This window comes from Tenrec ecaudatus, chromosome 16 (assembly GCF_050624435.1).
Source record: "Tenrec ecaudatus isolate mTenEca1 chromosome 16, mTenEca1.hap1, whole genome shotgun sequence".
NCBI classification, from domain to species: domain Eukaryota; kingdom Metazoa; phylum Chordata; class Mammalia; order Afrosoricida; family Tenrecidae; genus Tenrec; species Tenrec ecaudatus.
The window spans coordinates 27,302,320-27,318,349 of record NC_134545.1 but is presented as its reverse complement, the minus strand read 5'-3'; the positions used below and the strand labels follow the sequence as shown (position 1 = coordinate 27,318,349).

Below are 16,030 nucleotides of genomic sequence, written 5' to 3'. Positions count from 1 at the left end.
CTAAAAGACAAACAAAACCAAACTCACTGCCATTGAGTCAGCCCCACTCTTAGGACAGCACTGCCCCTGTAGGTTTCTGAATCCAGAAATCTTCATAGGGCTAGAAAGCTCTATTTTTCTCCTGTGAGGGGGTGGTCATTTTGAAATGCTAGCACCCTGATTCGTTAACCCACCACATCAAATAGCTTAAGGAACACTCAAACTTTTGTTGAGAATTGAATACAAGGGAAAATGGGAACGTGTAATAATTAGGTGTCAAATTAAGAAGAGGTGACAAGAACTGATGGAGCTTAGGGAAGAGAGATGAATATGAACAAAGATAGCCCAGGATTGCAAAACTCTGTGGAGGACAGGTCTGAGGAAGGCTTGGGACCTGAGTAGAAACGCAGAGACCTGACAGAAGAGGAGCCTAAGAGACTGAACGGGTCACTGCTGGAAGACAATGAGGGAACAGGCTTGCTTAGAACAGTCTTCATGCTGGACACAGAGAGGGAACCATTCGGGAGACCCGAGTTCTTGTGTGTGCGCTGCTGTGGTGCAGAAGTTAAGCACCATGCAGTTAAAAAGCTACCAGGGTAGCAGAGGTGGGACATGAATGCTGGCAGGCATTCTGACTCCAGAGCCTGCCATCTTAATCGCTTTACTCGTACCACTGAGACCTATGGGAGAGTTAAAATAGTTTCCATTTCCTAAAGTGAACCCCAAAGAAGTTTACAGAGAAATTCTTCTACAATCACACTGCATTTTCTCATCAGTCTTTGTCAGCCTCAAGCCTTCTAAAAATGATGTTAAGCTTAACCAAGTAACATCAAATTGACTCCTTACTGTAGTGACCCTATAGAACAGAGAGAACAGCCCCAATAGCACTTCCAAAGCGGTCACCATTACGGAAGCTGACTGCCTCATCTTTCTCCCGTGGAGCAACTGCCAGCATCCATGCCCCACCTCTGCTAATAAGCAGCAGTTCCCTCAGTCTGGGCAGGCCTCAGTTTCCTCAGTATCAGAGGCTGCTGCAGGAAATGTCTAAGGTCCCACCTTAAGCAAACTGGCACCTGCTAAGAACACAGTTGAATACTAGTTAGCACTGGGCTGCTAATCTCAACACCAGTGATTCAAATCCATCAGCCACTCAGAGGGAGAAAGATAAAGCTACCTGGTCCAGTAAAGATTTATGGTCTCGGAAGTCATATGAGTCAAAATCAACTCAATGGCAGTGGGTGGGGTGCACATGGAGGAACACTTACTTTCAGTTGTCATCAGACACAAAGAGACGCACTATTTCAAAAGAGCAGACATTGAAATGTACCTTGGGAAGATGACCAATCTTGGGGTTAGTTTGTCTTTTTAATACTTTGGCAAAATAATTTTCCGGGCTCCAGGTTGAGATTAAGTATACACACATCCCCAAAAGAAGTACTTTGCTAAAATGGGAAAGCATACTAGCACCCCTAAAAATCCAAAGACCTTGGTTACCTGGGCCAAGTGGACCTCAGAATTCCAACTGTCTCAAACCTACAACAAGGTGTTGAAGGCCTTACCCAAGTTTACAACTCTATTGAAGCTAACCTACGATTAAAAACTGGAAACCGAAACCACACCTAGTGCTGTCAAGTGAAGTCTACTCACAGGGAACCTGCAGGATAGAGGATAACAGTCTCAAATCTTTCGAGACACCACCTACATCTTTCTCCCGTGGGGTTGTTGGTGGGCTCAAACTGCCCACATTTCAGTTGGAAGCTGAGCACTTTAACCACAGAGCCACCAGCAAGGGCTTTTGACTATACCACCAAAGCCAAAGCTAAACCCCTGCCTTGGAACTGATTCTAACTCCAGGTGATGCAACAGGACCAAACTACTCTATGCAGCTTCCAAAGCCGCCCATCTTCGCAGGGACAGACTGCCTATCTTTCTCCCATAGAGCAGCTGCTAGGTTCAAATGCTGATCTTGTGCTTAGCACCCCAATGCTTAACCCACTGCACCAACAGGGCTCCGCAACTAGATGCTGGGGAAGGGTTCAAAAAGCTCTCAAGACAAATGGAACCTCCCAAGGAGAACTCAAAACCACGGCCATCGAATCAATTCCAAGTTGTATCGAGCCTACAGGACACAGAGTAGAACTGCTCCTTAGGGTTTCTGAGACTGTTAAATCTTCAAAGGAGCAGTCTCATCTTTCTCCATGGAACAGCTGGTGTTTGGCCTTCTGACCTTAAAACGAGTAGTCAAAGTTTAATCCCTCACACCCCGGAAGTCTAAAATCTGTGAGGACAACTCAGCTGAGTCTTGAAGAGGAATCTTTCCTATGGTACAGTGACGCCCTCGGCACTCCCTACGCTACATGTTCCCTGTGCTTGCTTTCACGGTGCTGCCTGCTGCGCCTTCCTGCGCCCTGATGGCCCAGTGTGGAGTTCTGATTGCTCTTGCCCCAGGTACAGGGAAAGTTTGTCTCTGGTTCGTCGTTACCACGACAGATGTCTGGGCGACTATTACCGTGGCTCTGCCATGTTACCTGATATCCATATTTCTGCTCGCTTTTTCTGCTGCCTCTCTACAGGTCTCACCATTCAGTGAGAGGACAAGTCATCTACAGGCATCATGTAACCCTCAACAACCAATCAGAAGCCCACCCACCAGCCTTCTCCCGGTGCCCCATGCTCCTCAGGCTCTGGATGCTTTCGAGGCTGGGCACCTGGAACAGCCTACTGGTGACCAAAAGAGAAGGGGGAGAGGGAGATTAGGAGGCAGAGAATAGAGCCCTCAACCACCATTCTGCCATTTAAAGGGAAGGAGGGAGGAGAGGGAAAGCCTAACTAGGGAAAAGACAGTGTCTGAGAAGTATGATAGGGACATTACCTGTCCTCAGGGCTGCAATGAGGACTAAAGGATACCAGCACAAGCAGGCGAAACCAAGGGGAAGTGTGGTGTGATTCAGCTCCTTCTAGGAATGAAGCTTTCCCAGTAGCCTGAGTACCCTGGAAGAAGGGTCTCCAGGGAGCCAAATTTTCCTTTATCTAATCCACTAAAAGCCTGGGAGAAATGCTGAACCTCATCCCCAAATAAGCTCCCCAGAATAAAAATCTCTCTTGCGCTGACCATATTTATATAGCACACTTCAATTCGAGATTCTGTATTTATAGCTGGAGTGTATTTTCAAAAACAGTATTTATCTTTCTTTTTCTTAACAAAACATATCCATGTTTTCTTTTTAAAAACAGACATAAGGGGAAAATATTGTAATAATCACCCACAATTTGACCACCAATTGAGAAGGAGGCTTCTTGTTTTAATTAACTCCTTCCAAGGAGATTTTGGGTTTTTATGTGTAACTAGGATCACAGTACACAAATTATTGAACCACTGGGATATTCCATAGAGGAAAATGTTAACTATTTGCAATAGTTCCTTAATTTCCAATTGAATGTATTTCATGTTGATTCACATTAAATGGCTAATGCTCTATGCAATTAAGTTTTTTATATATAAAACCTGTTGATTTATTTTAGCATCTCCAGAAAGAGTTGAATATTTTAGAAAAGAACTTTGTGTTGGTAGGAGTCAATTAACAAGTAAATACAAAGTGCTAGGGCAAGCTCAGTAGACTTAAGTAAAATTTCCTACTACCAATATTATACTGAATATACCATCTAGAATGACAAGTGTTCTCTCAACTGACACATTTTAAAGATATATTTAGGATGCTAACAAATTAACTGCCACAACTTAGAAAACAGTCTCTAAGGGGTCCTGGTAACACAATGATTAAGTGCTTGGCTAAAAAGTTGGCCCTCTGAGTCCACCAGTGGGAGGAAAAAACTGCTAATCCGATTCCAGAACTACAGTCCAGAACTGTCCACCCAGCCCACAACAGCAACAAGAATAACAGACCATAGTAATTGCCTCCGTTATTTTCCATTCAAACTTAGGAGCAATAAATACTGTTTGAAAAATAATATTAAAATAGATTATTCTATAAAGTAACAATTAAACTCAGAAAATATTTTTTAAAAAGTAATAAAATACTGACATCATAGCTCATCAGAACATGGGTATGATTCATTCCAATTACAAAAGACGAAAGGTGAAGAGGAGAGCAAGGAGAATCCCTTCCACATTTAATAAACTAAGGAGACTACTGACTCTTAAAAGTCACTACTAGTCTTTTGCCCATAGTGAAATGCTAGCATGCATTTTTTAAATGTTAAAATATTCATATCAAAGAGAGATTAGATTGACTAACTCTAGGAGAACGTGCAAAGGAATCTCTACAAACCAACGTGAGAAAAAAGATTTAAAAAATACGGGAAAATGAACTCTCACAAACCATTGGGGAGCACTTTAGCAGTGATGTCAGTATTTTTAATGAATATGTCTTCTCAACAAATCTCCTTTCATAAATTGTTCCAAGAAAACAGAGGCTAAAGGCATAAAGATACATAGAAGGGGCTTTACAAAGTGTGTGGAAAATGAAAAGGAAAGATAATGAATGTTTCATCAACCTACATGTTAAGCATCCTGGAATGTGCAACCATGTTGATGAAAATATTAAACAGAAAGTGCAGAGAACCAAACTCAAGTTATCACTTAGAAGATGATTTTAAAACTATGCTGTGTCTACACGCAGAAATTCTCAACTGGCTGTCAGAAGAACACTACAGACATAAAATGATGGCAAGGAAAGATTCCTAAGTCAATGCATAAAAAACCAAGCCCACTGTAGTACCTTCACCATCTGCAGATTATCCTCAATTAGTTTTGGTATCTGAGTTATGATGGCGAGATGAGAAAATTTGGTTTTACAGCCTCCTATGATGTTTGAATCAGGTCTAGTAACTTTATCATTTAAATGTAACTAATAAAAGGAGAGCTCTCTCAAAAAAAATAAACTGCAACACAGTATCACACGCAGGAAAACAATGTGCCTTAAACTGCAACACAGTATCACACGCAGGAAAATCATGTGCCTCAGTTTGTATTATCAGTAAGTAGTAACATGTTTAAGAACTAAGGTGGGTTGTTACAGCTGAAGTATTCAATTGAACACTCCCCCACCCCATCCCCACCCCCACCCCACCCGCGCTTACCTCTTTAGGTGATAAATTTTGTGTGTGTACTGTCCTTTTTCTCCATCCTTCTCATAAGGTTCATTCTTCAAAACTTCAATCCCTTCTCCTCCGCCAGTTTCATTTTTACTAGCTTCTGCGACAGAGTAAAGCTGCCCAACTTGATACTGAAATTTCAAATAGGACAACATGCGTTTCAGTTATACGGCAGGAAGTTATAACACAATACAGAAGATAGAAATGCTGATCCCCACCCCCCCACCCAAACCCATGGCCACTGAATCATTTCTGACTTTATAGCAACCCTGTACAGTATTTCTGAGACTGTAAATCTCTATGGCAGCAAACAGCCTCATCTCCGTCTTACAGAGTGGCTGGTGAGTTTGAAGCACCCTCCTTACAAATATAAGTCTGACACCTAATCCACAGCAGTGCTATTTAGTGACAAACAATGATAAATTAATGTTAAGATGAATTATCATACAGCTATAGAAAATGCTGGAATGTTTTAGGGAACTTCTATTATTCAAGAGATGTACAGGTTACAAATGTCTTCGCACTTGCTTCACCTCCTTGGACAGTAAACATACATTTGTATTTCCCAAACCAAGTCCACGTCCAGTACATCTCATTTAGTTTGCTCAGCATTCTAAAGTGATGGCAGGCATTTTCACTGGCCCTTTGCCAGATAAGCTCAGGCTTATAGGGACTATTCTGTTTTCCCTGGTCACACAAACAAGAGAACAACCAGAATACAGCTCTAAGTAACAACGATGAGAAAAAGCAAGTATAATGACAAATGATTGAAAATCAGATTTCGTTAGACCAGTGAGCTCTTTCTTTTCATGCCGAATTTGGTCCTTGAGCCAATCTCATCATCAAAAGTAGTGCTGGGATCCCAGAGACGGCTTGTTTATGGGGAAAGCACCCGTTGACAGAACTGTTTTTAAAGTAGGATAAATACACAGGCATTACCATGTAAGGTAAGGAACCACTGATAGTAGCTTCTAGTTCATTTTTAAATGAGTCAGATTTTTCAGTGGTCTCCATCAATACTTGTCGACTTGTCCTACACCAATCTGCAATCACAGAGAGTTCCCACAGATGACCATAAAACCCCAAGATAAAGCCATGCTCCAGTGGCCTGCCATGACATGAGCTCCAATTTTGTAGTGGTGGCTCCATTTCTTCCCCCAATGAAGAGAGCCCAACAAGTGCTGTTGTTGTGTATGGGTACATTGTTTTCAAGAAAAGCTGCAAAAATCTACCCATTCAGAACCGACATTTGAGGGACAAACACAAGGGCTATCCGTAAGGTAAATAATTATAAGTACAAGTACTTGTACTTATACTAGTACGATGCCCTCTTTAAGTTTAAACGCACATACAATTGGAACCAAACCCATTTCTGAAATGCACCAGAGAGAAGCTCCTGTGGGAAATTTTGGATCGCACAGGAACGGGTCTTTTTCTTAATCTGCTGCGATGCCCACGGTTAGACCAGTAATGCTACCATCCTGAAGTCCTTTAAAATATGCTTTTCACCAGATGCACTTTGAAAACAGGATGAACATGGGTCTAAGCCACAAGGTATAGTTGATGTTGGTTAGGAACACAAAAGCAAAAAGAAACACAAAAGCAACAAAGATTTGCATAAACAAAAGGACAACCTCATTTTCTAAAAATCTGGATGGGCGGGCTTTTGATAGAATGCTACTCACTCTCTTTTCATGGTCATTGCTTAGAATAACTGGATAGAAACAGGAGGCATGCTTATGATTCTGGATGACCCCACTTAAGGGCTAGAAAGGTTTCAAGTGATCAATTTAGCCAGCTAAAACTAAAAGAAACCGTTGAACAAAAACAAACGTCAACTTGCACAATTAAATTCAAACAAGCAATTGTTCAAAGTAAGGGATGCCGGCAGTCTGGCAAAGTAAGGGATGCCAGTCTGGCATAACACAGAACCATCTCAGGCCCTCAACAGTGCTAGGCAGCTATGGCGCTTGTATTTTAGCTCCTACATTCCTTCTGTCTTCTGTCAACCATCACTTTTTTAGTTATCCATTTGCTTTGTCCACTTGCAACTAAATGTTTTCAATCCAGATAACTGCACAAGCACAGGGTGGACACGAACACATTATAGAGAGTCCAGGGGATCTTGGAATAGGGGGTGTCTTGCTACATTATCTTGCTTTCTTGAAAGCCCTTCCTGCCTCTATTCTCATTCCTGGGTGCACAACAGATAGCTATGACAGGCAGACAGGCCAGGCTTGAGTAAGTGAAGCATTACTGTATCATTAGTGGCTCCAAGAAGCCAAACAGCCTCCCAGGGTTCTTTGTACCAGTCAGACTACGTCTGGAATACTGGTTTCAGTGTGGAGTCACAGCCCACAGCATATGGAAGAGGGTGCCGGCTGGAAAGAAGTCTTGAGGTCATGTTATATTTAGGCCAGGTGAACAGGCTGGCAGTGTCTAACCCTGTAACCTCAGGTGATGAAGAAAGAAGCAAAGACTTCAGGGGAGGAAAGAGAATGGTCATCAGAAACTCTGACTTTACCATGTGCAGGACAGACAAGCTGACTTCCTATTGTTTGGGGGTACTGTAAACAAGTGTCCTGCATACTCAGAAAATGTTCACTCCACCAGTAAGACAGGCTGCTTCTCTAGGCAGCAAGCCATTTGATACTAAAGTACTTAGGTTGAGGTTCTCTGGGACTGTATATAAAGAATTCCAGAATTGAGCAGGAGGCGGAACTACAAATGTTTTGGGGGCCCTTCATAACAATAGCAGTGGAACAGGTATTCATGTGCGATTCGTTATCTGTGACATACCATAGTTCAAAGGGAATGGATGCTTAGGTAAACAAATGCTATGAAAATCTACATTTGGATGAACCTCTCAAAGGAAACTGTATCATTAAGACAATGCAGAAGCAAGACTTACCTCCTGGACAGAACATGGCAAAACCACACGGCTAGAAAGACAAAAAGGGAAAACACACATTACAAATAGAAAGACCTTAATATATTTTTAAAAAATTTTAAAAATCAACTGTCATGAAGTTGGCTCCAACTCATACTAAAACTCACTGCCATTGAGTCAATTCTCTGTAGGTTTCTGAGACTGCAACTCTTTAGAAGAGTGGAACACTTCACATTTCGCCCACTTAAGCAGCTCATGGTTTTCAATGGCCAACCTGGTAGTTAGTTAGTAGCCCAATACCTAATCCATGTGCCACCAGAGCTCCTGACAAATGCAGCCAACAGCCGACTATGCTACCAGGGCTGCTTTCCCCACTCAGAGTAACCTTATAACGGGTTTCTGAGACAGTCAATCTTTATGGGAGCAAATAGTCTGATGTTTCTCCCATGCAGTTGGCTGGTACGTTTGAACTGCCAACCTAGTGATTAGCAGCCCAACACCTAATTCCCATGGTGCCACCAGGGCTCCTGACATATCAAATACTTGGCTTTAAAATACAGATCTGTACATGTACAAAAATATGTCCCTTAAATCCAATAATATTATAGAGAAGACTCTTAAATCCAAAATATAAGAATGCTGTTTATGAAAGAATGTTATAAAAACCTTTTAATAGCTACAGCCCTAAGCAAGCTGTTTCTTAAGTAAGGAAATAAAACTATTTCTAGATTCTCCATGATCACTAGCGTTTACTGTCTGCATTGGACCAGGACCCCAAGGACACAGCTGCGGAGATCCCTGTAAAACAAGGAAAACTACATCTTATGTTTCAAAATGGCAGGGCACGAAAATGAACTACAGGCAGTCCTGGACTTAGAATGTATTCACAGTGTTAAAACAAATTGCACTTAAAGCTGTCATATATCCTTCAGTTTGCCTTTTGGTAGACACATCGAATCGTTAGCAACACAAAGGAACTTCCAAAGTGTCTGGGGAAACACAGAATTAAGAAATAGTGGCATTTCCCCACAAACTTTTTGGAGCCCCGTGTCTGTATCGTACAATATCACCATGTGTACTTTGTGTGAGCTGCAATTCCCAGATGCTCATTCACCGACAAAGATCATATCTGTGAATATATTGACACAAGGCAATCATAATAAAATCACTGCCACTGAGTCAATTCTGACTCACGTAGAACTGCCCTTGTGGGCTTTCAAGACTGTAAATCTTTATGGGAGCAGAACGCATCATCTTTTTCCCTCGGCGCAGCTAGTAGTTTCAAACTGCTGACCGTGTTGGCACTTCGATGTGTAACCCACTAAGTCACCAGGGCACCTTCCGAACTAATAAAGGCAGGGTTTATTTGACTTGACGTGCCAGAGCTGGCTGACAACAGAGTCATCAGGGATTACTCATAAAGATGTATCTGCAGCTAGTTTAGTCAGTGGTTCGCAGGAAACTTTCAGTACGGTTGGCACGATCCAACAATCTGCTGAGCATTCTGTTTTTGTACCTACTTCTCACAAAACAAGTTCCTTATTTCTACCAAAAACTAGGAAAGCCAGTACCATCTCTGTATATCAACTGTCTCATGAGAGAACAGCTTGTTTCCAGGATATTAACCTCCTTTAATAAAAAAGAAAGGCCTTCTCAGACTCTCCTTCTAACCATTAAAGCTACTAAAACAGTGCCATGTAAAATCAAATTTTAATTCTATGAGAAGGAAAGAAAATCTCATGGACTTTTCATAGAGAGGCTCCCAAGCCGCGTTCCCCATTACAAAATCTCTAGCTGTCCTCCCGATTCCTCTCCCTACTCTCCTTAAATATCTTAGCCTGGTTGTTCACATCACCATATTTGCCAACATGTATAAAACATGCTTCCTACAATCTGCACATCTAAGTCTTGGGCTCACTCACTATTCTCCCCCCCCCCCCCCTGCATTTGGAGATCCAGGTGGATGCTCTCAAACTAACTGTCATTCTGATAAAATATTTAAAAAAAAAAAACAAAAAACTACCCATTGCCATCAAGTCAATTCCGATTCATAGCAACCCTACTTAAGATTTAAAGGCTATACATCTTTACAGGAGCAGATAGCCTCATCTTTCCCCCAAGGAGTGGTTGTTAGGTTTGAACCACCAACCTTGTAATTCCAAGTCCAATGCTTATCCGACAGTGCCACCAGGGATCTTTTTAATAACACAGAGTAAAAGGGAAAAGGAACAGACAAGTTCTGATTTCTCCAAATAAACTGGAGTTTCTCCAAAATATTTTGGGAACCTAATTTTGCTAACTAGAATTTACGATTCCACTTAAAAAAAAACAACCAGGATTTTACACAATGGCCACATCCTTTATTGCTCTGTGATTGGCAATGAACCCTCTCCATCATTTCTAACATTTTATTTAGTGCACATAAAAATGACATTATGTAAAACCATACATACACATCTACCTAAATATTTTGCAGTATACAGATATATCCACATTGGAATAACCTGTTCATCGCTCCTGCCCCAAACAAGTTTAGAGAGCTGAACTGCTAGCACTGAGTACATACAATCTATGCCATGATAACCTGTGCTGCTTATTGGGAATTTGTAAAAACGATACAACCTTTGCCTTCAAAATGTTGGAGTTGGGGAAGGGGGTGGGGAGGGCAGACAGACTTAAGGAACAATCACAGCAAGGAATCTAATTTGTAATTCCTCAGGGAAAAATAAATTGGACTTTGGTCACATTTAACAACTTAAAACATTCCTGACTCTATGTATCTTAATTTTTTTGGTAAAATTAATGGATAGCAGGAAAAATATCATGTCCAACTTCCAATGGAGGTTCTTTGGATAAGTTAGCCTTATATACTCACATAGCTGTCAAAAGGCCTACCGAACACTTAACTCGACTGAACGACTACATCTGCTATCTTCAATCAGATCTGAAACTCACTTTCTGTGGGACTTTTTCACAGCCACCAAGTTGTAGCGACTTATGGCGACCCTATAGGACAGGGCAGAACTGCCCCTGGGAGTTACCAAGACTATGTAAGTGCTACAGGGAGAAGAAAGCCTTCTCTTTCTCCCTAAGTGCAGTTGGTGGTGCTGCTGGGGGTTTCAAACTGCCAACCAACCTTGCAGTAATCACTATGCCACAAGGACTCGGCTAGGGAACTTAGGGAACACCATTTGTCTCCTTCCCTTTATTTGCTTCATATCACCACCCATCTACTGGGTCAGCCAACAATTGCTAACCACAAGGTGGGTGGTTCAAACCTATCAGCTGCTCTGAGGGAGAAAGATGAGGTAGTCTGTTCTGCTTTCTTAAAGATTTACAGCCTCAATTGATTTATGTATGGATTGTGATAAGAGTTGCATGAGCCCCAATAAAATGATTTATTAAAACAAAAATATTTACAGCCTCAGAAACCCTATATAGGGTTGTTAGCAGTCAGAATCAAACCTCTGTCCGCGGGTTTGGTTTCAGATTTACATACCTAATATATCAGCGTAATAAATAACACATTCGCCTGGTAAATTATCTTTCCAATTCAGGATGGAAATAAACTTTCATAGCACTATCCAAAATTTCACCCTACAGGAAAAGGCCCTTGTGTCTTTTCTCAGGCTCCTGCCACTGACAACATCTACAATTTATTTTTCATTCATTTCATAAGCATTTACTGAGTCTCTACTATGTACCACAGACTCTCTAAGAAGCGGGGATATGGGAGCCAGCAAGAGGCCTCCCCCACAAAAATCCTTGCCTTCCTGGTGTTTCAATTCTACTGCACTAGACGAAACAGTAATAAACTGGGCTACATCATATGGCGATAAATCTATAGAGAACAATACAGCAGGAAAAGTAAATACCAGGGGGCGTCAAGAAGTTTGTGGCGATATGGAAATGAAAAGCTAATGGTATTTAGCCAGGATTTTTTTGAATCAGTGAGTGCTGTGATTAGGTCGTCAGAAGGGGTAGGTAGTCCCTGGAATAGGAGAGCCCAAGGAAGTGGGTGAGCTGAGAGCCTGGCACTACAGGCAGAAAGGAAAGGTCCAGAATGGCTCATCTTCCGGGCTGGTGGAAGACTGGTGGGCAGAGGAGGGGGAGTAAATGAGCTACAAGAAGCAAAGGCCTGGCTGGACCTTGCAGGCCATGGCAAACACTGTGGCTTGTGACTCCTGGACAGCTAAGTGAGCCTTTGGAGAATGGAAGCAGGAATGACTTTTAAAAGGTTTGAGACCGATCATCGCCACAGTTTCACGCTGGCGACGAGAAACCAAAGTCCACAGATCTTTTTGAATAATAGCAAAAGGAAAAGAGCACGTGGGAAAAGCAACGAACCCCTTCAGTGCCCAGGGGTTGCTGAAGGCACCAGCCAGCTGTGACAGCGGAATAGATGGAACCTCGGGAAATCCCTCTATTTCGCAGACCCACCCTATTGAAGTAGGTGGGGTCAGGTGGTCGCCCCATCTGAAAGGCGAGGAAACGGAGGTTCAGGGAGGAGAGGTGGCTCTAAGTCCGCCGAGCTGCCCAGATACCAGCTTCAGGCAGGAACTTCAGGCGCTAACGTCCCACCTCGTGTCCCGACACCGGGGCTGCCTTCAGCCGATCTCCCGCGGCCACCGGCAGGCACCGCCCAGACGACAGTTCACGGCCGGGCCTCCGCGCCCCCCGCCCGCGGGCTGCGGCTGAGTCCTCCCCCAGGGGCCTGGGGATGGGCCTCGACTCAGGGCGGGGGTGCGGGGGGGGTGCGGGGGAAAGCGGGTCCCAGCGGAAACTCCCGGCCGCGCCTTCCCGAGCCACGCGCCCCCGCCGGGCCCCGGGCGCTTCCGCACCTCTGAAGGAGCAGCAGCGTCGCCGTGGCAATACCGGAGGCGGCGGGGTCCGGGACGGCGGGGCCTCGAGGGGGCCGGGGGCGCGTGCGGGGGGAGGGAGCGCGCGCCGGGAGCGGGCAGCCCGGGGCTCATTACGTTTCAGGAATGACTCGAGCATCCTTAATCAATGAATCTCCCACCCCTGCCTCCCCAGAGCCTCGCTCGCGCCGCCGACCCACTCACAATTCCTTAATCAGCACCATCTTCCTGGAATCCCCTCACAGCTGCCGCCGCCGCTACCGCCTGTCAAGGCGCCTGCGTGGCCCCGCCTCCCGGCTCCGAGCCACGGCTGCGCCTGCGCGTCGGCACGCTTCCGCCGAGGCCCGTCGCGTCAGCACGCAAGGACGGCTAGCTCCGCCCCCTTTCCGCGCCCCACCCAGGACGCACGGGGCCTCCACCGCAGCTGCGCGGCGCCGGGGAGCTCGAGCGGCATCGACTGCGGCTGCGCAAGCCCAGTGCGCGCTCCCGCCAGGCGGCTTCCTAGTTCTCTTGGGGCGGTGTGTAGCCTACGCTTTTTATTCTCGGGATTTCCAGTCAGTTTCCTGGAAAATGGTTTGCTTAATTTTCTCTCACGTAATCAGGGGCGAGCGGCCTCGCCTCTTGAGGTACATGTAGCTTCTGAAGTCTACAGACGAACGACCGACGTGAGGAGCCGACCCTTATGCCCCTGTCAGCTCCGGCTTCCACAGGAACATGTCACCTGATTCATAGTTGACGTGAATGTTCTAGAAAACCAGAACTGGGAGCCTCCTGAGTACAGCCGGCTATTAGTCACCGTGCAGAAGCTGGCAGCTGTGGCCACACGGGGTCAAAACTCACCCCTGGCCCAGAATGCAGAACTCCTCAGTTGGACGCGCGCCCCAAGCCAAGACCCCTTGGGGGAGGGGTGGAAAGTTGTCAATACCCAGGGGATGGCCCTTGTCAGGTAAGACCTTAGTAGAGCCCTTTCCTAAGCCTGGAGCCCCTCCCACTATCCACCAGATAAAAGATGGACCTTAGTATGAAAAGTAGCTCAGAGTTCCCCGCTCTGCTCTGTGCCAGCACAGGTCTAGCTGCTGGGGACTCTGGTGGCCACAAACATACTGCCCCTGTCCTCAAACTGCTAACTCACTAGGAAACAAGGATTTGGCATGATGCTCAATGCCACAACTTTCCTAATGCCATGACCCTTTAATACAGTCTCTTATGTTGTGGTGACCCCCCAACCATAAAATTATTTTTTTAAACATTTTATTCGGGGCTCATACAACTCTTATCACAATCCATGCATATACATACATCAATTGTATAAAGCACATCCATACATTCTTTGCCCTAATCACTCTCAAAGCATTTGCTCTCCACTTAAGCCCTCTGCATCAGGTCCTCTTCCCTCCCTCCCCGTTCCCCCATAAAATTATTTTCATTGCTAATTCATAACTAATTTTACCACTGTTATGAATTGGGTGACCCCTGTGAAAGGGTCATTCGACAAACACCCCCAAAGGGTTGCGACCCACAGATTGAGACCCACTGCTCAATGCTATGTTAGCAGTAAAACAGAACAATGGCGTAGGTAGGTAGTCTTGGAAGTGCTAGTTTTTTCTTTTAGCATATTTCATTTTTAAATGTTCTATCTTTAAACCTACCGGCCAACACAGTGGGCTGCTAATCCCAAGGTCCACAGTTTGAACCCTCTAGCCATTCTGAGGGAGAAAGGCAAGGCTGTCAGAATTTATTCTATGGCAGTGACTTTGGTTTTTTTGTTTTGTTTCGTTTTATTTTGGTGGGGGTGTCTACTCGTCTAAATATTTTAAGTCTTGGAAACCCACAGTGACAATTCTACCTTGTCCTGTAGGATGGCTGTGAGTGGAAATCCACCTGACGGCAGTGAGTTTGGAGTATATGCCTAAGTCCTGGCAAACACCTACAAGTGCAGAGGAACACCAAACCTTAGTAACAGGATACGCTTTTTGTGAGTAGACAAATTCTAATGGGGCAGCCTCAGCCCACAAGTATCAGGAAGGTGCTTTGGAGAGGAGATAGTGAAAGCAGGTTGTAGAGTGTATCAGAGCTTTTGCTAGGGAGCATGAATGGTGTAAGGGGTTAGATGTTAGACTGCTAACTACAAAACCAGCAGGCCAAAGCCATCAGCGGCTCATGGGGGAAGAAGAAGCGTTCTGCTCCCACAGAGACTGATCTACCCTGCCCCATAGGATCCGTGTATGTCAGCATTGATTATGGCAGTGAGTGGAGTTTTTTTTTTTAATTTTAACAATTTATTGGGGCTCAAACAATTCTTTTCACAGTTCATATATATACATACATCAATTGTATAAAGCACATCTGTACAGTCTTTGCCCTAATCATTTTTTTCTCTTTTCTTCTTTTACATTTTATTAGGGACTCATACAACTCTTACCACAATCCATACATATACATACATCAATTGTATAAAGCACATCCATACATTCCCTGCCCCAATCATTCTCAAGGCATTTGCTCTCCACTTAAGCCCCTTGCATCAGGTACTCTTTTTTTTCTCCTCCTCCCTCCCCCTTCCCCCCTCCCTCATATGCCCTTGGTAATTTATACATCGTTGTTTTGTCATATCTTGCCCTATCCGGAGTCTCCCTTCCCCCCTTCTCTGCTGTCCCTCTCCCAGGGAAGAGGTCACATGTGGATCCTTGTAATCAGTTCCCCCTTTCCAACCCACTCACCCTCCACTCTCCCAGCATCGTCCCTCACACCCTTGGTCCTGAAGGTATCATCCACCCTGGATTCCCTGTACCTCCAACCCTCATATGCACCAGTGTACAGCCTCTGTCCTATCCAGCCCTGCAAGGTAGAATTCGGATCATGGTAGTTGGGGGGAGGAAGCATCCAGGATCCGGGGGAAAGCTGTGTTCTTCATCGATACTACCTCACACCCTAATTAACCCATCTCCTCTCCTAAACCCCTCTATGAGGGGATCTCCATTGGTCGACACTTGGGCCTTGGGTCTCCACTCTGCACTTCCCCCTTCATTTAATATGATATATATATACATATATATACATACATATATACATATACACATATATACACATACATACACACACTTACATCTTTTTTTTTTTTTTGCATGATGCCTTATACCTGGTCCCTTGGGCACCTCGTGATCGCACTGGCCGGTGTGCTTCTTCC

At 44.5% G+C, this 16,030-nt stretch overlaps 1 protein-coding gene across 2 annotated transcripts in view; it reads right to left on the bottom strand.

The window, feature by feature from the left end:
• PITPNB (phosphatidylinositol transfer protein beta) overlaps positions 1-13,183 on the bottom strand; it is a 59,723-nt gene extending 46,540 nt beyond the window's left edge. The window contains exons 1-3 of one of the 2 annotated variants that reach the window (XM_075534974.1): positions 13,048-13,183; positions 8,006-8,036; positions 5,080-5,225 (exon numbers count right to left, since the gene is read on the bottom strand). In XM_075534974.1, the coding sequence (XP_075391089.1) occupies positions 5,080-5,225; positions 8,006-8,036; positions 13,048-13,067 (197 nt within the window). In that variant the 5' untranslated portion in view covers positions 13,068-13,183. The remainder of the gene's footprint in view (positions 1-5,079; positions 5,226-8,005; positions 8,037-13,047) is intronic. The other variant, XM_075534975.1, reaches the window with a different exon arrangement.
• Between the last annotated feature and the right edge of the window lie 2,847 nt (positions 13,184-16,030).